General features: G+C 59.5%; 2 protein-coding genes across 3 annotated transcripts in view; one reads left to right on the top strand and one right to left on the bottom strand.

The window, feature by feature from the left end:
* LRSAM1 (leucine rich repeat and sterile alpha motif containing 1) overlaps positions 1 to 2,967 on the top strand; it is a 39,985-nt gene extending 37,018 nt beyond the window's left edge. Inside the window, exons 24-25 of one of the 2 annotated variants that reach the window (XM_075560760.1) lie at positions 139 to 287; positions 2,316 to 2,967. In XM_075560760.1, coding sequence (XP_075416875.1) covers positions 139 to 287; positions 2,316 to 2,441 — 275 coding nt within the window. In that variant the 3' untranslated portion in view covers positions 2,442 to 2,967. Of the gene's footprint in view, positions 1 to 138; positions 288 to 2,315 lie in introns of those variants that run through there. The other variant, XM_075560761.1, reaches the window with a different exon arrangement.
* A 981-nt stretch (positions 2,968 to 3,948) lies between these two features.
* Positions 3,949 to 22,007, bottom strand: part of NIBAN2 (niban apoptosis regulator 2) — a 56,380-nt gene continuing 38,321 nt past the window's right edge. Inside the window, exons 3-14 of the mRNA XM_075560759.1 lie at positions 19,305 to 19,433; positions 17,145 to 17,250; positions 15,844 to 16,011; positions 11,305 to 11,420; positions 10,676 to 10,780; positions 10,409 to 10,571; positions 8,179 to 8,366; positions 7,249 to 7,404; positions 6,817 to 6,933; positions 6,577 to 6,684; positions 6,332 to 6,443; positions 3,949 to 5,962 (exon numbers count right to left, since the gene is read on the bottom strand). Coding sequence (XP_075416874.1) covers positions 5,385 to 5,962; positions 6,332 to 6,443; positions 6,577 to 6,684; positions 6,817 to 6,933; positions 7,249 to 7,404; positions 8,179 to 8,366; positions 10,409 to 10,571; positions 10,676 to 10,780; positions 11,305 to 11,420; positions 15,844 to 16,011; positions 17,145 to 17,250; positions 19,305 to 19,433 — 2,046 coding nt within the window. The 3' untranslated portion in view covers positions 3,949 to 5,384. The remainder of the gene's footprint in view (positions 5,963 to 6,331; positions 6,444 to 6,576; positions 6,685 to 6,816; positions 6,934 to 7,248; positions 7,405 to 8,178; positions 8,367 to 10,408; positions 10,572 to 10,675; positions 10,781 to 11,304; positions 11,421 to 15,843; positions 16,012 to 17,144; positions 17,251 to 19,304; positions 19,434 to 22,007) is intronic.

Raw genomic sequence — 22,007 nt, 5'->3', positions numbered from 1 at the left:
ATAGAGGGCGTGTGGAAAGAGAACCCTGCCCACAACTCGGCACCCAGGGCACCTTCCAGCTTACTGACCACAGGAACCCTTAGAGGTGGGAGTAATTAGGGGATGCCCTTGGTCAGCCTGTCCCTTTGGTCCTTGCAGATCTGCTGAAACCACCCAAGGACGAGGTCATCCAGGGCCCAGAGTCCCCCAGCGCCCCCCCAGAGCCTCCTGAGTCAGCGAGGCCATCGGCTCCTCCCGAAGAGCTGGAGGCGCAGACCTCGGAATGTGTCGTGTGCCTGGAACGGGAGGTAAGCGCTGGCAGTGAGCAGGCCAGCCCCAGCCCGCCATTTCAGGCCTCTCCCCACCTGGTCCCCAACACTGTTTGTCTTGTTCATTAGCAATTTGGGGGAATGCGAGGAAGCAAGCCATACAGGGGATAATGCCCACAGATAAGCAAGGCCAGCTCCCCAGTCATGAAATGCTCAGCAACCCAGCTTCCCTGGAGAGGCTTGGTTTGTTTAACCATCTTTGAGAAATGACTACAACATGAATGCTATTGTTAAAGTCAAACAGGAAAGCCGGGGTCAAAGTTAAAAAGCCTCCCTTCCCTCCTCGGCCCAATCCTGCGTGGGGTGAGGGGGGCGGACGCCGACCTGGCCCTGACCCGTAGTGACCCCGTGTGGACAACAGAATGAAACCAGGCGCACAGTTGTGAGGACTGAGCTTGTTGCAGCCACTGAGCCCCTCCGTCTCCTGGAGGGGCTTCTTCTCTTTCATCGACCCTCCGCTTGCCAAGCAGGATGTCCTTCCCTCGGGACTGGTCCGCCGGACAACATGTCCACAGTGCATTAGATGAAACCTCCCCATCCTCTCTTCTAGGGGCCATTCTGGTTTGTCCAAAGACCGAATCGTTTGTTCTGGCGGTTCATAGTATAGTCAGTCTCTTTCAGCGAAGGTCAGAGGCATCCACTCTTCTTTGGTCGTCCTTCCTCACATGCAGAGGAGAGGATTGGTGTTCTGGCGGTTCATAGTATAGTCAGTCTCTTTCAGCGAAGGTCAGAGGCATCCACTCTTCTTTGGTCCTCCTTCCTCACATGCAGAGGAGAGAATTGGAATCCCAGGCTGGAGTCAGGCCTACCCTAGTCATCCATGTGACACCTCAGCCCAGTGCAGCCTCTCGTGGGATCTGCGTAAAGGACCCATCCCCCGTGCTCCGTGAGATTGAGGCGGGCGGCTCTGCAGCTAGTAGCTAGTGGTGGAAACTGCAGCATGAGTAGACACTACTCCTCTTTGGTGGCCCCATCAAGTGCCCAGGACTCGTGCCAGACCTGCCATGCCCAAGGTACGCCTCCAGGTGGAGCAGCCAGTTGGTTATAAATGTACACAAAACTGTAGGTGAGCCCTTCCTGCAGCCTCCAGACCCCGTGCATCACAGACAGCATTGTGGCAAACAGCCGAGGGAGGGCCGTTGGTTTCCTCAGGAGAGACGAGGAGAGGAGATGCTGTGGCAGGGCTGGTTTGCATGACCCACTTCTCGGAACCAAGAGCATCGGGACTGGGCAAATGCACAAAGAGCCAAAAAAGCTCTGTCCTGGCATCACAGGCTGGCGAAGCAAGCCGAACTCCTCCTGGACAGACAGACAGACAGATACCACATCCCTGTGACACAGAGGACACGAACGCCCAGGGCAGGCAGAGGCAGGGGAGTACGATGTGGGGCACGCACAGACTAACTCCCAAACTCACTGCCATCGAGTTGGTGCCCACTCAGGGCCCCTGTAGGGCAGGTAGAACTGCGCCTGTGAGCTCCTCAGACTCCCGTTTAAGACAGCAGAGCTGCCTGGTGGCGCTGTAGGGAACGCCTTGGACTGCTGACCACAAGTTGGTGGTTCAAACCCACCAACCAGTCCCTCTGTGGGAGGCGGTCAGGCTCCTCTGCTCCAGGAAAGACTTACAGCCATGAGGACCCTACAGAGTCTGTGAGTCAGAATCCGCCCCGGGCAGTTTGGTGGTGGTGGTGGTTAGCGAAATGAAGGCAGAGAGGGGCTGGGTAGTGAGGAATATTCTTTTACAAAACGGGTCCCAAACTGTTAGCCAAAGGTTTCAGTTCCCCCTCTCCATGTATGTATGTGGAGGGCTTCGTGGGAAAATCCCACCATCTTCTCGTTCCATTTGCCACCAACTTGGTGAAGGCCGTCATTGCTGACGGAGTGGCTTACAATGGCGTGCTGACCCATTTTCCAGGGAAACTCCTGGGGGGATGGCAGGGGGACCCGCTGTCAGTCCCGCTGTCAGTCCCTCTGTCCCGATGCGCTGCTCTCCCCCCACCCCCGCAGGCCCAGATGATCTTCCTCAACTGCGGCCACGTGTGCTGCTGCCAGCAGTGCTGCCAGCCCCTGCGCATCTGCCCGCTGTGCCGCCAGGAGATCGCCCAGCGCCTGCGCATCTACCACAGCGGCTGAGCACCGGCTCCAGCCAGGCCCCACCCCACAGCCTCCGAAGCGCCCCCCTCATCTCCTGTCATGACAGGGTGGGGGGCAGGGGGATGTTCCTGATCTGAATCCTGTGGACAGAGAGCAGGGCTGGCATGCAGTGTCAGAGCCCCTCGCAGCTGGGGACTGGGGACAGATGGCAGGGCAACGGGGCGACCTGAGCATGGTCATGGGTGCCCTGGCCAAGGTGGGGCTACCCAAGGGCACTGTCTCCGGAGTCTCGGGCCCAGGGAGTACTGGCCCAGCTGGCATGCACACAGCTGTGGGCTGCAGGCTGTGTTCGGATTGGCTGCTCTGAGCATGTTGAAGGTTGGCCCGTGCCCCAGTCACCCACCTCCTCCAAACCCCCGCCCTCTCCTCTGCCACCTAGTGTGCTGCCCGCCCCCACCCCGCAGATCTGCACCACCTCACACCCCACGCAGTTGGGGGGCAGGCAATGAGCTTTGCAGACCCAAAGCAAGAAAATCTGTAAAATCAATAAATCTATCTCCGAGTATTCCTTCTAAATGGTCCCTCAGCCCTCAGGGGGCCCAGAGTGTGCCACACCCCGGTCCCAAGGAAAAAGGGGTATCAGCACCTGCACAGAATGTGGGGTTGTCCAGAAGTCCCTTCTGTACAGGTGGGGGCAGGGGCTGGGTTTGGCATCACTCCCGGGCAGTAGCGCAAGCTCTGACCGCCGGGTGGAGCTGTGCTCTGGAGCAGTGTCTAGGACAGGTCATGTCAGGTGGCCCCAGGCAAAGGGCAGCCTTCCCTTTGGGCCTGCGGCAGGCTCTGCCCCGGGCTGTCTCCCCATCTTGGCAGTATGGGGCGGGGTGGGGCCCTAACTAAGGCTGATGACCACCAAGGTGTCCTGAGTGCTCAGCCCAGGCCCGGAGCTCACAGAGCAGGCTGGGTACCGAGGGGGTGCAGAGAGAGCAAGTCCAGGCCTGTTTCCCTATCTCAATGGAAGCCATCGGTCCCGGCCACCCACTGGCTAAAGGGAAATGCCTGAGTGGACTTCTGCGCTCCTAGTGATTGCGTCTCACACCATGGGGGACGGCTCATCTCTGATGGGCATAACCTCAACCTGGTTCTTCCCGGGCCTCAGTTTACCCACTGGCAAATAGTGATGAGATCGTTCCCACTCCTGGAGCCACCAGGAGGCTCCTGGCCCTCAGCAAGTGTTCCCTCAGCCAGCTGTGTGGCCCGGAGCCTCAGGCTGTGCAGGATGCTCACAGGTGGGCAGCAGTAAGGAAGGCCCCTGGGGACCATGTCCAGGCTCATCCAGGCTCCACCTGACGAGAGCCACTCCTGCAGTTGCGGACACTGCATGAACTTCCTGCTCCAGAGCCTTGCACATGTGACTCCTCTGGGACCTACAGGCCCCCTGGACCTACAAGCCCCCAGAAGGCCATGGAGGGAGCTCCTGGCTGAAGACTCCTGCCAGGCCTCACGGAGCGCTCCCAACGCCTGCCCATAGCACACACGAGGCCCTCGCTTTAAATAAAGCATTTATTGATTAGTAGATGCTTAAACAGTTTGAATAATGTTTCCAATACAACATATGGGAAGGATGGTTGGAAAACCCCCAAAGAAGGCACCAGAGAGGTGGGAAGGGACCGGGGTGGGGACTGGATGTCCCTCAGCCTGTGGGTCTAAGACTTATGCCCTGAAGACCAGGTCTGTCTGGGGGAAGGAGGACTCGGAAGGGAAGGGTGGGAAAGGGGACCCCCAGAGGGTGTCTGTTTGCCCTGCCTGCCCTCCCTCAGCAATAAGGGAGGAAGGCCAGTAAGTTCTGGGAGTGGGGGTGGGGGTCTGCCACAGCAGGGCTGCCTAGGCTTGACACCCACCCCCAGAAGTAAGAAGCTGAGGAGGGCCAGGCTGGCCCGGAAGTGATTCACAAGGACATTTGCCTGGAATCTCAGGCCAAAGCCTGGAAGAGCCCTTACTGGGGAGCTGTGATGGGCCCTCCCAGCCTCCTGGGCAAGCTGTGTCCCTTGAAGGTGGCCCAAAGCACCTTCAAGAATCCACAGCCCAGGAATCACCTGCCTTTGACTGACTTTGCCCTACTCGCCTCAGGCCTCAGCCCAAAGCTGTGGATGTAGAGGGAGTTGGGGGAGGGGGTAACAGGGACCCCAGACTGCAGGTCTCCAGTGAATGAAATGAAATGGTCTGGGGGCCGGGAAGAACCGATGCAAAGACTCCGCTCTGACTGCCAGCCAGCCACCCTCATGTTGGCATCTGAACCTGCACCCAAATGTCCCTGACATCTCCCCACGGGGCATCTGCCTCTGTCCACCAGCACTTTCTCTGCCTCCCTCTTCCCAGCATCCCCATCTCCATGAGACAGCCCACCTCCAGCACCAGCCTGAAGACCCACTCCTCTTCCCAGCCACTCCCTCCTCCACGGAGCACCTCCCCTGGCCCCGGTGGAGGACAGAGGCCAGGGTCCTCTGAAAGCACAGCTTGGGCTCCTCTCCCCCTGCCCAGTCCCAGTGGGCCCCTGGTGAGAAGAGGCGAACCCACTGGCTTTGATGTGCCGAACATGATGCCTTTATCTCCCTCTTTCCGAAAAGGCTGGCAAGAACCACGTGAGAAACCGAGGCCCCAGACGGGCCAGGTGCAAGGGAGTGCCGCCGCACAGGCAGCCCTGGGAGCTGCCCAGGCCCAGCCGCGGCACAGCAGGAGAGCCCCTAACCCAGAGGTGTCCGAGATCATCCAGCAGAGAGAAAGCGGGGGGCAAAATAAAGTGTTGACTGAACCCAATAAAGTGACTCAGGTGGGCCCTTCCCTGCCCGATGTCTGGAGGTGCCGCCCAGCCCCGCCCCTCGACACCCCATAAGGCACAGATGGGGCACCTCCTGGCCCAGCACGGAACCAGGCCAGTGCCCGGCGGGGCAAGCCCTGTCCAAGAAAAGCACCGGGCGTGCGAGTCTAGAACTCAGTCTGCACCCCCGCGCTGTTCTCCGTGGTGGTGTGAATGGGGGGACGGCCGCCAAGGCTGGACACCTGCTCCCCGGTCTCCTGGTCACTGGGCTTGGGAGGCTCAAGGTCCGAGGCCTTGCCCTGGGAGAGATGCCGGAGGGGTGAGCTGGGCGGTGAGGAGGCCTCCGAGTCTGCCACGGGCTGGGGACTCTCGTGGGCAGGGGCCCCGTTGAGCAGGGGGCCAGCTGGTGGGGGGCTCTCAGCTCGCAGATCCTGGGCCAGCATGCCACGGAGCTCCGTGACACTGTCCGGGGACGCAGGCGACAGTGGCTCCGGGCTGGCCTCAAAGGGCAGCCCTAGCTCCTCATCCCCGACCACGGACACCACCTGCTTGGCGCGCCGTCGCTTCTCGGAGAGGCCGGCCCCAGCAGGGGCCTCGGGCTGGGGGCTGCCGCCGCCGCCGTACTCCTCTCCCCAGTCGATGGGCACGCCCTCCGCCAGCAGGTGCAGGTTGGGGTCGCTATTGCGCATGACCATGCTGTCCCGGAAGAGGTTGTGTTTCCGCTGCACGGCCGCCTCCTTCACAGCTGCGGGCAGAACGGGGCCAGGGGTCAGGCAGCACGCTCCGGCCCTGGAGGGCGGGTCAGGGCCAAAGTGACAGCCCATCTCCCCGAGGCCTCTGACAGCCCGAGGGGCTGACGGTGATTGGCAATGAGGACCTGTCCAGGCCACACCCCTGGGAGCTGTGACCCGAACCAGGACCCCTTGGCGCATTGCACGGCCATCTGAGCTCACCCCCAGCTGCACCAAGGACCCGCAAGGGACGACGCCCCAAGACTTGACACTGCGCTCCTAAGGACACACAGCCAAACGTGGGCGCTACAGCCCAAGCTCGGGCTTTGAGCGGCACCTCCGTGATGCAGGCCCCCACCCGTCGGGGAGCACGCCCGGCGTACCCTGCATGATGTCCTTCATGACGGTCTGCAGCACCACCTCCTCGTAGGTGTTCTCCACCAGGATGAACCTGGCAAAGTCCTCAAAGATCAGCTCCTGGAACCGGGGCAGCTCCTGCGGAGACCGGGCGGTCAGGCCAGGCTGGGCAGCAGCTGTGGGTTCCCACCCAGCCCAGCGACTCTCCAGGACCAGAGGGGGCAGCGGGCCAGGAGGCTGGCTACGGGCGTGTGGGGCGGGGGGTGCTCACCGACTTGCAGGTGGGGGCCAGCTTCTTGAGCAGGAAGGGGATGGTGACCTGCAGCAGCGCCTCCCGGAAGAACCTCTTCCGCACGGAGCTGCTGTCATAGTCGTATTTCTGCCGAGGAGGGAGGGCAGGGGTCTGTGGGCTTGGGCCAGCGCAGTGGGCTCCCCTGGCTTCCTGCCCTCAGCCTCTGTGTCCTTCCCACTGCAAGGAGGCACCTCCCATCAGGCCCAGCAGGGTGCTCACCTTCAGCACCCGCTCCAGGATCCGCTGGATAGACTTGCACAGCTCCTCCTTGGTGGGCCCCTTCCCCAGCTCCTGGTGCAGCAGGGTCTCGAAGGTATACACAGCATTGTCCATTTGCTGCCGGGGACAGCCCAGAGCGAGTGAGCCCGAGTGACCACAGCCCTTGCCACATGTCTGAGGGAACCCCAGGCCTGCCACCCCTTCATTTACCTATCCACTCACTCACTCACTCACTCACTCACTCACTCACTCACTCACTCACTCACTCACTCACTCACTCACTCATGCTTCCAGCAGACAGGGAACACAGAAACCAGCAATGGGGGACAAGGGAGACTTCTGGGAGCGGATGGGGAGCACCATGGCTGAGGAGGGCGCAGGAGGGGGCTATGTGGTCTGTCGTGGGCCCTGGGGGGCAGCAGAGGGGCCCACCTCACGCATGTGGATCTGGGCTCGCTGCTTGAACACAGACGTGCTGGACACGTCGAAACGCTGCTGCAGCCCGTCCAGCCGCAGAGGCTCCATCTTCTCGTAGCAGCTCTGCATCTTGAGTGGGTGGAAGGCCAGCTGGGACAGCTTCTCCATGTACTGCGGAGGAGCAACACACGTGAGGCCAGTGCCAGCCGGCGACACTCCACACTTGTCCGGGTCCGGGGATGGGAAGGAGGGCTATCTGGAGGCAGGGGGTACGTGGGCTGGCACAGGGTGTCACACAACTATGCTGGCAGGAATGTGGGCAGGAAAGCCGGGATGGGGGTGGGGACTGAGCAAGTTGCACGACCTCTCTGAGCCTTGCTTTCCTGCACCTCAAAACTCCGATCATCTCCAAGGGCCTTCTCGGTTCTCACATGATATGATTATTAATGCCTCTGGGCTCCCTATGGTGGGGTGTGAACAAGACAACTACGTGGGGCTCCGGGGTCCGACAGCCCCAACATCGTTGCCTGTGGGATGGTGCGTGCACCCAGGTCATCAGATGGCTGAGGGTCCGGGAGAGGCAGTTTGCCACCATTTCTGGGGTGCACGCCCTGGTGCCCACTCCGTGTTCTCACTCGTTAGTGAGCCTACACGCACTGGAAGTGTCTTCCCTCTTCCCTGCCTCCCTCCCTTTTGGATTAAATTCTGTGCACTTTAGCACCCTGCTCGCTTTATCAAAACAGAGGGCGGGGATTGGACTCTGGCTTTTCCTAACTGCTGGGGTCAGCGGAACTTCCCACTCGGCTCACAGAGGCTGCTCCATGGTCCCCAGCAGCCTCCCTCCGTGCAAGCCAAAGCCTCACTTCGTACGAGACAAGGAGCGGACAGCAGCACAGCGACCCCGAACCCGAAACCAAGCCGGGATGGGGCAGTGCCGGGCCTCACCTCGCCCAGCTTGTCGACGCCCCCCTCGTTGATGACGTTCAGGTTCATGTCCGTGACCTCCTTGAAGAAGACGTCCCGCACCTCCGTGAAGCCCTGGCTGGTGGGCACCATCAGGGCCTCCAGGATGGACGAGATGTACGGCTGCACGTGGTTCCGCACACACACCTCCGCCTTGGGGAGGATGAAGGCTGCACACACAGAGAGCCCGGTCGGCAGAGGCTCCAGGGGGTGGCGGCAGGCCCCTCGAGCCACCCAGAAGCCTGGGCACTATCAGCCCGGGCTGGTTCGGGCTTGGTTTCTTTCCGTTCAGTTATCTGGCTCAGCAGATGGTGCAGAGCAAGCCCTCAGACCGTCCCCAACCCCTTCTCGCAAGCACCGTTGGGATGCACGGGGCCACCCCAGATCCAGGCAAGCTGGAGGCCCGCAGAGTTGGACTGCAAATGAAAAACCACAAGGGACAACACCAGCCAGCTGAATGACCCTAAGACAGGCCTCCTCAAACTGTGGCCCGCGGGCCACATGCATCCCGCCGAGGACGTTTATCCGGCCCGCCGGGTGTTTTTGCCCCGTTTGTTTTTTTACTTCAAAATAAGATACGTGCACTGTGCATAGGAATTTTTTCATAGTTTTTTTTTTTAACTACGGCCTTCCATCGGGTCTGAGGGACTGGCCTCTGTTTAAAAAGTTTGAGCACCCCTGCCTTAATGCAGACAATAAGCCATCCAGCAAGAACAAGAAGGAGTTCTGAGCCCGGACCCTGAAACCATGATGGCAGGAATCTGAGGAACAGGCTGGCCCATGGTGTCTGTGGTTTCCTGCTTTGCGGGAGGCGAAGGGAAGCGTCTTTCAAGGGGCCTTGCTCCTTTGTTTCAAAAAACAAATCCCGCAGTGGTTCGATGAGCTGCTTGGGTTTGCAAAACATTGACCGGGTCTTGTTCTGCCAGGTGGGCAGGGCTGTGCCAGTGCGTGACAGGGCATCTCCCCTGTGGGTAGGCACCACCTCCAGAACATTCTGGCCCAGACATCTTTGCCCACGAGGTGTTTAAAGAGCCCCCCTCCCTGTGCCCAGAGCATGCAGCTGTCCCACAAAGTAAACACCATGCTCGCCCTCGCTAGCCCACCAGGACTGTGAGGGTAAGAGGAAATAAGCCCCCGGAAAGCATAAAATAGGCTCTGGGTGGCAAAGGGCTAAAGGGTCGCATCTGGTTGGGACTAGACAGGGGAATAAGGAGGCCCAGGACACTGGCTGTAGGGAGGAAACCATGGCCAAATTAACCAAACACATGGTAGGGGGAAAAAAATTTTTTTTTAAAGCTGTGTTTACCTACTGATGAGCAGAAGGTTTAAACCTCCTGAACCAAATCTTAAGTCACTGCCATCGAGCCGATGCTGACTCACCACAACCCTCTCGGACAGGGTGGCACCGCCCCTGTGAGGTTCCCAGACTGTCACCCTTGCGGGGAGTAGAAAGCCCCGTCTTTCTCCCTCCGAGTAGCTGCTGTTTTTGAACTGCCGGCCTCGCAGTCCGTGGCTCAACTCAGAACCACGTGGGCCCCTGGGCTCCTGAGGTCTTCAAACTCCAGCCAGGGTAAGAGAGGGCACACGAAGGACAGAATGTAAAACTCTCACTGAATCAACTTGATCAGAGTCTGAACGGAGGCTGGAAGCAGTTGTTCTGACGTCGCCGTTAAACCTTAAGCCAGAAACACCCCCCAAATCTTAAAACCAAGGAAGAGCTGTGTTTCACTACAGGGAATGCCCATCTGGAGCATGGTGCACCTTTTAAGACCTCTCTGTACAGGATCTAAGGAGCCTGGTGGCCTAATGGCTACGTGTTGGGCTGCGAGCCCACCAGCATGCTCCAGGAGCGGGGACTGGGCTCCCTCCTCACGTCCACATCACAGCCTGGGAAATTCACAGGGGCATGTCTATCCTGTGCTATCAGGAAAGATAGGTCACTATGAGTCAGTATCGACTCAGATGGCAGTGAGTCTTGAGGTCTTGGTAGGGGTCCTAGCTGGTACCAGCAGGTAATGCGCTCACCCGCCCACCTGGCAGGTCAAGCCCACCCAGAAGCACCTTGGGAGAAGTCTGGCCATCTGCTTCCAAAACCAGCCACTGGAAGCCTTGGGAACCCAGCACGGGCGCTCATAGTCTCCCAGCCACAGAAAGGAGCGCCAGCACCGCCCTGGCCCCAGAGCCCGCACATAAACCCGGGGCACCTGCCTACCTCGGATCTTGTTGGCCAGGTGCTCCTTGGAGGTGATGATCTGGTCCATGTCGGTGCGGATAACAGCCTCCATCGCTGGCCGGGCCAGCTGCAGCTTGGCCAGCACTGCCTCGAAGCGTGCCCTGGCCTGCTCGTACACCATGTGGTACACAGCATCTGAGATCTGCGGGCAGAGCCTGGGCATCAGCATCAGGGCCCAGGCTACCAGGACAGAGGCAGACACCAGCCCTGCACACCTGGCCCCACACCCAGACCCCTGGTCCCCACCTGGATCCACTGCCGCTGCCGCTCCTGGGACTTCCCCTTCAGCCGTGGTGTGAGCTCAGCCTTCAGCTCAGGGCCCAGCTCCTCCATCACCAGGTTGCTCAGGATCTAGGATGGGGAGGCACAATCAAGGCAGGGCTCAGAGGGGATCCAGCTTGCAGGTTTTCTGCAAGGCTTCCCCAGCTCCTTGGGCTGCCCTTTGCTCTGTGCCCACTGCTCTTTTGCCTGCACCCCTTCCCACAGCCCCAGGCTGGGAAGCAGGGTCCCCAGGCTCAGAACATGCACACGTTGCCTCCCCTCTTTAATGGAGTGTCTCCACGCCAACCTTCAGCCTGTAAGCGGCCTTGTGCATGTTTATGGCTGAATACTGCTCCTGCAGACAGAGCCCCCCACCCTCCCCACCCCAGAGCCAGGGCCCTGCCCACCTTCTTCACTGCTTCTCCCACAGGGCCCAGGGACGGGGCTCAGTAAACTAACAAACCCCCCACCTGGGTGACCCACCGGCTCCCAATTTGTCCAAATCTGACTGCTCTGCCATCTTCTACGCCTGCGCTCCCAGAGCCCGACCCTGTCCCCGGCACCGCCCAGGGGACCTATCTTCCGAGGATCCCTTGCCCCTCCTCCGGCCTCACCTGCACCTCGTTCCCGCACAGCAGCTCCCAGGTGCCATATAGCTCCTTGGACTGGCGGTACATGCGGATGGCATCCGTGAACGCAGGCCCCTCCACCTTGGAGTTCTCGGGAATCCCTGTCCGGGAGAGGGAGGCAGAGAGGAGTCAGCACGAGGGCCCGGGCCCTCCGCCATGACCCACTGGCCGACCCAACCACGCACAAGCTCACGTGAGCCCACACCTACGCCCACGCGCACACGTGCACGCTACCCTGCCACCCGTGCAATTAATGGCAGTCGGAGCAATGGGGACAGTGATGGCAGCCCCCCCCCGCCAACAGGGCGATCCTCCTTCACGTCCTCTTCCCACGTTCAGTCCCCCCTCGCCACCCCACGCCGTGGGCACACAGGTCACCCTGCTTCACCGAGGAAGAAGCCCACAGGCTCCAATGCCAGGCTCAAAGGCAGTGTGTCAGTCAGGCCGGAAGCCACCCAGCGCTCTGGGGGCGGCGCCCAGCTAGGAGCTTGGTAGGAGGTGCGGGCAGTAGAGGGCCCAGAGATCGCCACTAGGGGCCTGCTTCCTCCCCATACTCTCTAGCTCCGAGGGCTGCCAACATTTTGCCAAAGGACCGGGCAACTCGGCAGCACAGGACTCAACTGGGCCTGTGGTGGCGGCACCAAGCTAGCCACGGATGGTGCAGACACCAATGGGCACATCGGGTCCCCATCAAGCTCCAGTGACATGCGAACTATCACTGCCATCCAGTGCATGCAAGCTCACAGCGCCCCACTGCGGGCGTTCCGAGACCGAACTGTTTACGGGAGTAGAAAGCCCAGCCTTTCTCCCACTGGTGGTTGTGGCTAATGGTTTCGAACTGCCGACCATGCAGATTGCAGTCCAACATGTAACCAATATGCCACCAGGGCTCCATTTACATACACAGGTGGTGACCAAAGGTGGCCTGAGGGTCAAAGCTTGCCTAGCCAGGTTCAAGACAGTGGGACCCAGGGTGCTCTGTCTCCTCTTGGGAACGGTGGCAGCCACTGTGAGGCTCCCTGGATGCCCGGTAGACAGGGCTGTAAACGAGGGGGTCCAAGGCCAGGGCCCACACAGGCTCCCAGTGTGATACTGCGCTGTGCTTGTCATCAGAAACGGACCGGCTGAAGTGGCTCGGCTGCCTGCCCTGCCGGGGACGGGCAGACACAGGCCGCCTTGCTCCCCGCCGAGTGCCCACTCAGCACCTGACATGGTCCCTCTTATTGGTGGCAGTATAGGCTCTGTGTCCAGCCACCGCCTCCCCCGGTCATCAAATAAGGCCTGCCCGCCCCGCACCCCCGCCCCCCACCCCCCCACCCCCCGACGTGGGGCTGAGGACGCCAGTGTCGAACGTTGCAAAATCCACTCGAGGGAGAGCGTGGTTACAAACCTCCCAGCCAGGTAGCTGGTGGTCGCCCCGGCCGAGGGCCTCCGACCGCTGGGTTCCGGGCCGAGGGAAGAGGAAGCGGCAGGCTGTGCACCAAGAACCCCAACTTCCACCGCGATGACTTCAGACCGAGTCACCCCGCAGAGAAAACCCCCTCTCTGACATGAGCAGCCCTACCCCCAACACACACACACACACACACACACACACACACAGCTGACCACAGCAGCCACCGCCTGTCAGAGCTGGGAGGGGACTCTGCTCAGGCGCCATCCCTGCCATGGCTGGCCCCGGGTGACAAGAGCTGGTAGCCGTCAAGAAAACAAAACTCACGCCGTTGAGTCGACGCAGCCTCATCGTGTCCCCTTGTGGGTTAGAAAGCCGGGTCTTTCTCCCTTGGCGCTGCTGGTGGCTTCCAACTGCTAACCGGGTGGATCTAACCGCGACACCACCAGGCCTGCTCAAGACCAGTTGCCTGGAGAACCAGCCAGTGCACCTCCCTGCCGCTGCTGTTCCAACCAGCCAGGTGTATGAGCACCACCGAGGGGCAGCCAAGGCTGACCAATAAGAAAAAGGGCTGCCGGCATCCTGGCCCAGAGCCTCAGTGGCTGGGCACATAGAGCGTGGGCCAGCGAGCAAGTTCCTGTCCACCTCAGGACCCTCTCCTTTCTGCACACTGCACTGCTGAGTTCACCCGACCGACAGCAGGCCTGCCTGAGAACCCAGCCTCGCCTGGGCACATCCGCTCACTTAACCCTGAAAACCACCCTGTGAGGGGGACTTTATCTTAGCCCCACTTCTCCTGCTTAGGACATGGATGCAAAGCCGCCAGCTCAGTAACACTCAGCTATGGGACGGCAGCACCTGGGCCAGTGGACATCCCCAAACTGGGAGCCTTTCCCCTGCCCCCCCCCCCCCGCTGTGGGTCCTCAGGATCAGGCTGATGAGAGAAAGCTATAACCCTCAATCTGGCCAGGGGAAAGGTGGGCCAGATGGCCTTGACCCAGCTCCCCAGATCTGCACTGAGGGGCGGAGGTGGCCATGGGCCCAACCCAGCTGTCTCTTGCCACCTCCAGCTGTTCAGGAACGCAGGATGTGTCTGCCCTGGGTCAAGTTGGCGTCCACCCAGCTTGGCTTCCCTCCACCACCAATCTCCCCACTTCCTGGCAGCCCCCAGAGAGAGCAATTCCAGGCTCCACAAATTCCAAGGGCGGGCCGAGGAAGCAGGAATGTTCCCAGTCTCCCCGGAGCAATCCACCCTGGAGCGAGGATGTCACTCCTCGGCTGGAACACCTCCTGTCTCAGGATGTCCCTTCCTTCAGGGCCTCACACCCCAGACTGAGCAGCTCATACCAGCAGCCCGCGCTGGCCCACAGCACCCCCACCCAAGCCTTCCCACAGGCCACAGTTACGCGCAGGCTATGTGCCAAGCCTGGGGCCCAGGGCTTTACCCAAATCACTCAGTCTCTCCCCAATAATCCTGTGAGGCTGTTCCCATGGGGGATGGAAGGGTGGCTCTTTCCCACCTGCTCTGTCCTCACTCGCCCCTGCTTTCCTCCTTCACCTGGCCTGGAGTCACCCAACCACGCAGAGCTGGCAGAGCAGGGCCAGAGAGGGAGAGTGCCCAAGCCAAGCTGCCAGCGCCTTGAGAGCCTCTGACCAGGCACCGGCTCACAGCTCCCGGGGGACCTGGGAACAGGAGGCCCTTTGTGGGTGGGCAGGGCCCAGCCCAGGTGAAGATCTGGTTCCTCCCGCCTGGCAGATTCCAGACGGGGCAGAGGCAGCAGGATGGGTGGGGCAAGCCGAGTCAATTCAGTGAGCAGCCTGGCCTCCAGAGCTGGTTCCCAAGGCCAGACAGGGAGGGTGTCCCTGAGACCAAGTCACCAAGAAGTTAGTTCAGGATCCAGGACAGTGTGGTTTCTTGTTCTTTCGCCAAAGGGAGAATGCCACGCCCCCTCAGCCCCACCTTTATCTTAAGAGACACTCACCAGCCTTGTTGCCCAACTCCTTAGAGCCCCACCTGACCAGATCTCAGCCCCCAGACTAGGCTATTCCTCTCTGTGCGGCCAAGAGGAACACGCTTCCCCTCCACTCTCGGCCTGCCCATCACGCCTCAGATCCCAGCAGAGCCTCTGCCTTCTCAATGAGCCTGCCATGACCCACCCCTCCCCCAAGACCAGGCCCAAACGTGCACACCCCCTCCTGACTCCGGGACAGCTCTTGCCCCACACGCAGCCCAGCTGTGACTCACCTCGCGCACATCTGTCCCATTGCCCCTTGACTACCAGCTACATGAGGGCATGACCATGCCCTGCTACCCTGCACCCTCCTCAGTGCCCAAACCCAGGACTGGCTTGGAGCAGACACTAAAAGTGATTAGTAAATGAATATGTGAGCCGCAAAGACCTCACGACTATACATTAGTACAATGAGGCCCTGAGGATCCTTGCGGTTTGGGGAGGAAGGAAGGGAAGGGAGGGGGGAAGAAAGTGTATAATGGGCAGTCTCACTGTGACTTCCCATAAGTGCCCTCCTTGCCCCCACGACACAGGAAGGATTGTGATCCTAATTTAAGAGGCGCATGGAGTCAGTGAGTCTCCTCAGGCCATGTTCAGGGTCCCTGGTGGCCCAGGTCCACTCCGGTCCATCGGGTGTCCATAGATAGACAACTCGACTAGAGGGGGTTGTGTGGAAGTCATGCTGCTCTAAAGTGGCAGAACCATGATGCACATATTAGAACCATTCTGTGAACAATTCGCTCAAGTTTTGTTTTTCTTCCCCCTGAGCAGCACAGAATTCCTTTTTCACGGAAGAAGATTCAGGGTGGTATGCTAGTGGTTTCTTAGGAGAAAAATTACATCAGTTCATCGAGCAGGGTGGCTATGCCACGTTCGGCCACGAGGGGTCACCATTACACAAAGTCTCACTCAAACCCACTGCTACAGAATCCATTCGGATTCAGAGACCCTATAGGGTCGGGTAGAACTCGCCCTGTGGGTTTCTGAGCTGTCCCTCTTTACAGGAGTAGAAAGCCTCATCTTTCTCCGGAGGAGCAGCTGGTGGTCTCAAACCACTGACCTTACGGTTAACAGACCCACTCGTTACCCTCCCAGCCGCCCTGGCCCAAGGCTGCTCACCATTGTTGCAGTGTCGGATGCAGTCTTGCAGGGCAGCCTGCCACTTGTCCTGTTCCGCCTCCGTCATCATGCAGAAGTAGTAGTGCCGTGCAAAAGGATGCCAGAGGATAAGAGGGAACTGGGTGGGGCACTTGAGGATGGGAGTGGACCCTGATTTTGATGTGACCCCTGTAAAGACAGCCCGTTGAGTCCACAGAAAGCCCCCTTCGCCAGGGGGCAGCAGGCAGCTGATCGCTCAGCCCCTGCTCTGGGGAGCAGGCTCAGGCTCCCAACAACTGGTCTGTGCCAGGGTGACCAGCGGTTCATGGGGGAGGCTGCATCTGCTTTCATCCAGTGACCCCCCTCCCACCAGCCTGGCTAAGGGAACCTCAGAAACCCACAACCTGTGAAGAATCTTGTCTCCCATCCAGTGTAGCACCCACCTCCCCCCTTGAATAAGGATCTAAACTCGGTGGGTCAGAGCCCTCACAGGTTCAAAGGTCAAGCCTTACCTTCTTGGGTTCCCCTTTACCCTCAGCCAAGTGGGGCAAGGGGATGGGGCCCTGGGTTACAACAGAATAAAAAGGACCCCCCCCCCCCATCCTTCAATGGGTATTCAGGTTCCAACAGGGTGACTGGCCGCTGTTCTGCTCATGAACATCAGCAACAGTTCTCCATCGTGCCCAGCTCGGCCTGGGGCCCTGGTAGGTGTGGTGGACACAGCCCCTCACAGAGTCTGCACGACACCCCAAGAGGCCTCGGGCAGGAGGAGAGAGGCACCTTGCCCAAGAAGATAGAGCACAAGCACAGCTGGAGTGGAAACGGAAATTCAGAACCTCTACGTCAGCAGAGCCCCTCAACTCAGAGGGTTCACTCTGGGGCACAGCCTGTGCCCAGTGCCATCACCCCTGTTCTAATCAGGCCGCCGGGGAGTCTCTGCCGGGCCAGGTAGCAATGGAGCATTTAAAATAACTCCTCACAAGTGCCGTGCTGCCATGTGGCATGTGTAAAGCTTCTCCTGGGAGTCCCTTAAGAACTCCAGGAGGTGAAGAGGGGGCCAGGGGGAGATCCCTGTGCCATGGCTGCGGAAGCGGCATGCCTTCCTGGAGGTCCACACTGGCCCAGCCCCTGCTCACAGCTCAGGCAAACCCCTGGCCTGAGTGACATGGCTTCCCCTCTGAGGTTTTGCTTGGTGCCTGGTGATGGAACTAGGCTGCCCTGCAAACACAGGACCAGGAGCTCAAAGCTTATGCATCCCCCAGTATGAGTCAGCTCCCAGGACCCACCCAGGGCATCTCAGCCTGGCACAAGCCATCATTTACCTGGTAAGGAGTTGCCCACAAGCTCTAGGTACTGGTCCACAGAGGTGAGAATTTTGTAGCCTGCACTGTTGATGATGGCTCGAGGTGGCATCTGCCGCTCATAGGCCTGAGGAGGGGGCAAGAGAGACGGTCCCTGGGGGTTAGGGAAATGACCAAGCCCAAATCCCATTCTGAACTCTTCGAGGGTCCCATTCAGTGTTACCTGCCTGGGGGTGGGGAGTGGGAGTGAGGAGGGAAAGGGAGAGGGGCAACGTGACCACCATCGTGCCTACAGAGCACAGGGCAGTGACCTCAACCCAGGCTCAGGGGGATGTGCAGTGAGAGGGCCTGAGCCCCCTGTGGCCCCGTTCCTTCATTTGTAACACTCCTCGGGTGACAAGGCTGTATCAGGATGGAGTGAGCTCGCCCACCTGAACCATGTGGCACAGTGCCTGGCACCAGTTAGTGTTACCAAAGTCACCCTTGTTATCTTCATTATTGATACAATTGCCCACATCACTGGCAGTTACTGCTGCCCGAGTGCTTACCAGCTACCAGGCACCACAGACTTCATTTCTCCAAAGTATCTCAAGTTCAAGGAGTGGGCACTATTAGTCACAAATTCACAAAGCTGGTGAGTAGCCAACTGAGGACATGAACAGGTCTGCCTGCCACCAGAGCCCAGATTCTTTGATCACTATCCTGAATTGCTCACCAACTTCTCAAGTTCTGAGGATCACAGAAGTTTCCTTTGTAGAACAAGAATTAGGTCTGCAGCCTGTTTCCTTACACCCATGGGTGGGGAAAGCAGTTCCTCATACAGCAGGGCTGCAAAGCGGCCCTTGCCACTAGGTGTCCCCATTCAGCACATGTCTACAGAGTAGCTCAGGACATTATTGCTGTCAGAACTTCTCCAACCAAATCCACGGTTAGTTTGAATCCACAGCAGATCTGTGGGGCTTCCAAGATGGTCAGTCTTCTCAGGAGCATACAGCAATATCGGTCTTCTGTGGAGGGCCACCCTCCGGCCATCACGTCAATACCAATGCATGGACAGGGTAGGGCTGCCCCTGTGGGTTTCTGAGACTGCCAGCTCTTCACGGGTGCAGGAAGCCCCATCTTCCTCCCATGGAGTGGCTGGTAGTTTCCGACTGTTGGCCTTGCGGTGGTTCGCAGCCCAACGTGCACCCAGGACCCATCAGGGCTCCTTTCAGCACCTGCAGAGCAGTGCTTACTAACACGAGCTCCCCTCAGCTGCCTCAGGATCACCCCCAGAGCTTTGGAGCTTGTCTCCAGGGGATTCTGAAGCAGAGGAGAAAAACAGCCCTGACCGGCCTTGGGCCATGAGGTTGCTCAGTTAAAGTTGTTAAAGAAGGGCTCCCGAGGAGAAAAGAAGTTCTCTGTCAGGCAGGGCTTCCCCAAGGGTAGAAAGCAAAGATAAGACACAAGAAAGAAAAGAGAGGGAGAGGGAGGGAGGAGACAAAATCAGCTGCCACACTAGCCAGGATTTTTACCTGGCCACCACGGGCAGGGGCTGGGAGAGAGCTCAGGACAAACAAAGGACCAAATTCAGCCCAGAGAGCACATCAAGAGCAGATGTTCCCTGGGGCAGGCCGGGGCAGCACCGGGCCAGGTTCCTGCTTTCCCAGCAGGCTGCCTACTGGAAGATCCAGAGTGGGAGGAGCCAGAGGAAGCCCATTCAGGAAGGAGGCCAAAGTGGGAGAAGGGCCAGACCCAGCGTGTGAGGAATGGGCCGGAGGGACTCGGGAGTGACAGGAAAGGATGGGTAGGACTCGGAGCTGCCTAGGAGGGGAGAGACGGGGTCAAAGGTAACCACAGGGAGCTGGATGCTTGGATAAAGGCAAAAAGAACCAAAAATCACCCCACTTCCCTGCCAGGGAGCTCATTACGACTCAACCCATTACAGCAACCCCAGAGGCCAGGCGAGAGTTTCTGAGGCTATCTCCAGGAAGTCTTGCCTGTCTCCCCAGGAGCTGCTGGTGGCTTTGAACTGCTGGGCAGGTGGACTGCAAGGCGAGGAGGAAACCCAGGAGGGTGCACTTTGGGTGGGGTGTGCCAGGGCTTAGAGGGGGCATGTGCATGGTTTGGGGTAGGCTGTGCAGGGTTTCAGGGGTGGGCTCAAGCTCTGGCAGAGGCCCCTCCCCAGTCAGGCCGACTCACTGCTTTATTCTCATACAGCACGAGGCCATAGTTGTGGGGCACGAGGCTGAAGCGGTTTCTCCACTTCTTATTGTCCTCCTGGTACTGGAAGAGGTTCCCAGAGAAGATGACCCGCTCGTCCAGCGGTACCTGGGGGGAAACGGAGGTGATGTGTGAGACCCGGGGGGCCCCCACTACCTGGCGAGGGGACAGGGTTCCTGAGAAAAATGACTGCCCAGCCAGCAGCGTCTGCTCCCACACCCTGCCAGGCATCCTTCACCCAGCTCTCCAGCACTGCCACCCCCGCCGCCCCCTGAGGCAAGGTGGCCCCTCACCCATCTGGAAGATGGGGACTGTGTGGCAAGACAGTGAAAGAAAGCTTCCCCAGGGCCCATGGTGATGTCAGGACTCAAACCCAGGCCAGGCAGGGCGATGTACCACCCAGCCAGGACCAGGGACCCCTCCCTGCCTCGGTGGCAGTCTGGTAAGGCTCTATGGTAAGTCAGGGTGGGTCTGGGAGGCTTTCTCTGAGCGGCATCCAGAGCAAGCCACCTTCCGTCTCCACTGTGTGAGAGAGAGGGAAGGGCCATCCTTCCTGGCAGGCATGCGCAGTCCCCACCCCCAGCCCCTGCCCCCTCCCACCTGCTCCACAGCCAGGGGCATGTGTCTTTCCAGGCCTGCAGCGATGACAACGTGAACATGAGGGCCCCGATCTGGGCCTCTGCCTGGGGGTGTCGGACCTGGGATGCTCATCCCGGTGACCAGCGTGAGCTCCAGAAACACCAGGCCTTCCCATCAGGACTTGCTGTGCTTCTGATTCAGGCTTGGTGTCCCCAGCTCTGACACAGGCGGTGCCCCCGCAGGCTGGGTGGAGTCACTGCGAGAAGCCCAGGAGGTTGTGCTGCCTCATCAGACGTGGCAGTTGCCTGAGCCTGTGTCCCCACATCCCGGCATCCTAGCTCTGTGGGTCATTGACTGGGGAGCCCTTCCCAAGAGGATAATCACGGGGAGGCATCCAGAAGGGAGACGGGTGCCACAAAGGGAGGGAGGAGGGTGAGGCCAGGGCACAGACGTGCTTCTCCGCAGGCTCTAAACGCTCTGCCATGACACAGTGCTTTTCCCTGAAGAGTCCTGTGGGTTGGGCATTGGGCTGCCAGCCCCATGGTCTGTGGTTCAAACCCACTGGCTGCTCCTCAGGAGAAAGATGAGGCTCTCTGCTCCCATAAAGACTTATAGCCTCGGAAACCTCACACCGGGTCACTGTGAGGCAGAATCGATGGCATGAGTGTGGGACGAGACTTGATGGCAGTGGGGTTGGGTGAATAATATTTTTTTAAAACTCACTCTGAGTCAGTTCTGATTCATAGTGACGTGCTAGGGCAGAGCAGAACTGCCCCTGTGGGTTTTTGAGACTGTAACTCTTTACGGGCATAGAGAGCCTCATCTTTCTCCGGAGGAGCGGCTAGTGGGTTTGAACTGCTGACCTCACAGTAGTCCAACACATCATCATCTGAACACCAGAGCTCCAGTAATGGGAGAGATGATTTTAATTGTGTCTAGATCCACCTGGCCTCCCTCATTCAGCTGGAACCAGGTCCCCAAGCCACACTCCAAACTTGTCTTGACACTCCGTGCCCACTCCCTGACTCCACTCCATGCCCCCTCCTGCTCCTCTTCTAGGGGAAACAACAAAATGCTCTTGGAAAACCCGAGAGCCCATTGTACTCAGACAATAGGACCCCAGGACTGCTTCCTACCCAGGGATAAAAATAACCACAGGAAAGAATCTGTGCACCCCCACCTCCCCCAGACACACGCACACACAGAACTCAGCCCGTTGTTGTGCCCAAGTCGAGGAGTTGCTTCGTGGGGGTCTATATTTAGACTGAGGCCTCCACAAAACCAAGCTTTCCAGTCCCCCCTGCTTTTCTAGAGAGAACACAGGCCTCCTGGTAGGAAGCCCCTTCCCTGGGCTCCTCAGGGCGCAGGGGTTCAGGGGCTGGGGCGCTGAGCAGGCCTGTCATGAATGTGCAGCTCGGGGTTCACTGCCCAGGCTCACTAACACACAGGCACACACTGCTACCAAGTCCACCTCATGGGCGCTGGCTGTGCGTTTGGTTTTATTTTTAAGACTTTCAGATGGCATAGTCGTGTTTCAGTTGGAAGGCCTGTAGGAAATGACATGGGTCCCACCCGCAGCCCAGGCCAAATGTTCTAGAATCTGCAGGGTCCTTGGGGCTGCGGTGGGCACTCCCTGGTGGGTGGTGCAATGGTCAGCACAAAGGGCCTGGGGTCGGTCTGGGCCCCGCTACACCCAGTGCACTGTGGGAGCAGGACAAGTGAGGCCGCCTCCCTGCGCATGCGCCAACCTCTGTGGGCATTCCCAGCCAAGTGACCTACCTCACACACCAGGAGGGCGGTCGGCTTCCTGAGCGGAGGCATGGGACCAACCACCCCCATTTCTCTGGGATTGTGGGAGACCCCATTTGACTCTCTGCTTCTGCATGGCTCTCTCCTTTCCTTAGGGACCATGGGCCCCGTCTGCCTCGTGGTGCCGGAGCAGAATATTGGGAGGAACGCAGAAAGCACCCTGGGCCGCCAAAAGGACCGACGAGTGCGCCTTGGAAGCAAGGATGGCAGGCTTTGCACATGGCGTCAGGAGAGGCCGGTCTCTGGAGAAGGGCCCCCTGCTTGGTAAAGTCGAGGGGCAGCGCGAGCGGGGAG

Source organism: Tenrec ecaudatus, chromosome 10 (genome assembly GCF_050624435.1).
Source record: "Tenrec ecaudatus isolate mTenEca1 chromosome 10, mTenEca1.hap1, whole genome shotgun sequence".
Taxonomy (NCBI): domain Eukaryota; kingdom Metazoa; phylum Chordata; class Mammalia; order Afrosoricida; family Tenrecidae; genus Tenrec; species Tenrec ecaudatus.
Note: the sequence above shows the minus strand (reverse complement) of the source record. Positions and strands in the feature narration are given on the sequence as shown.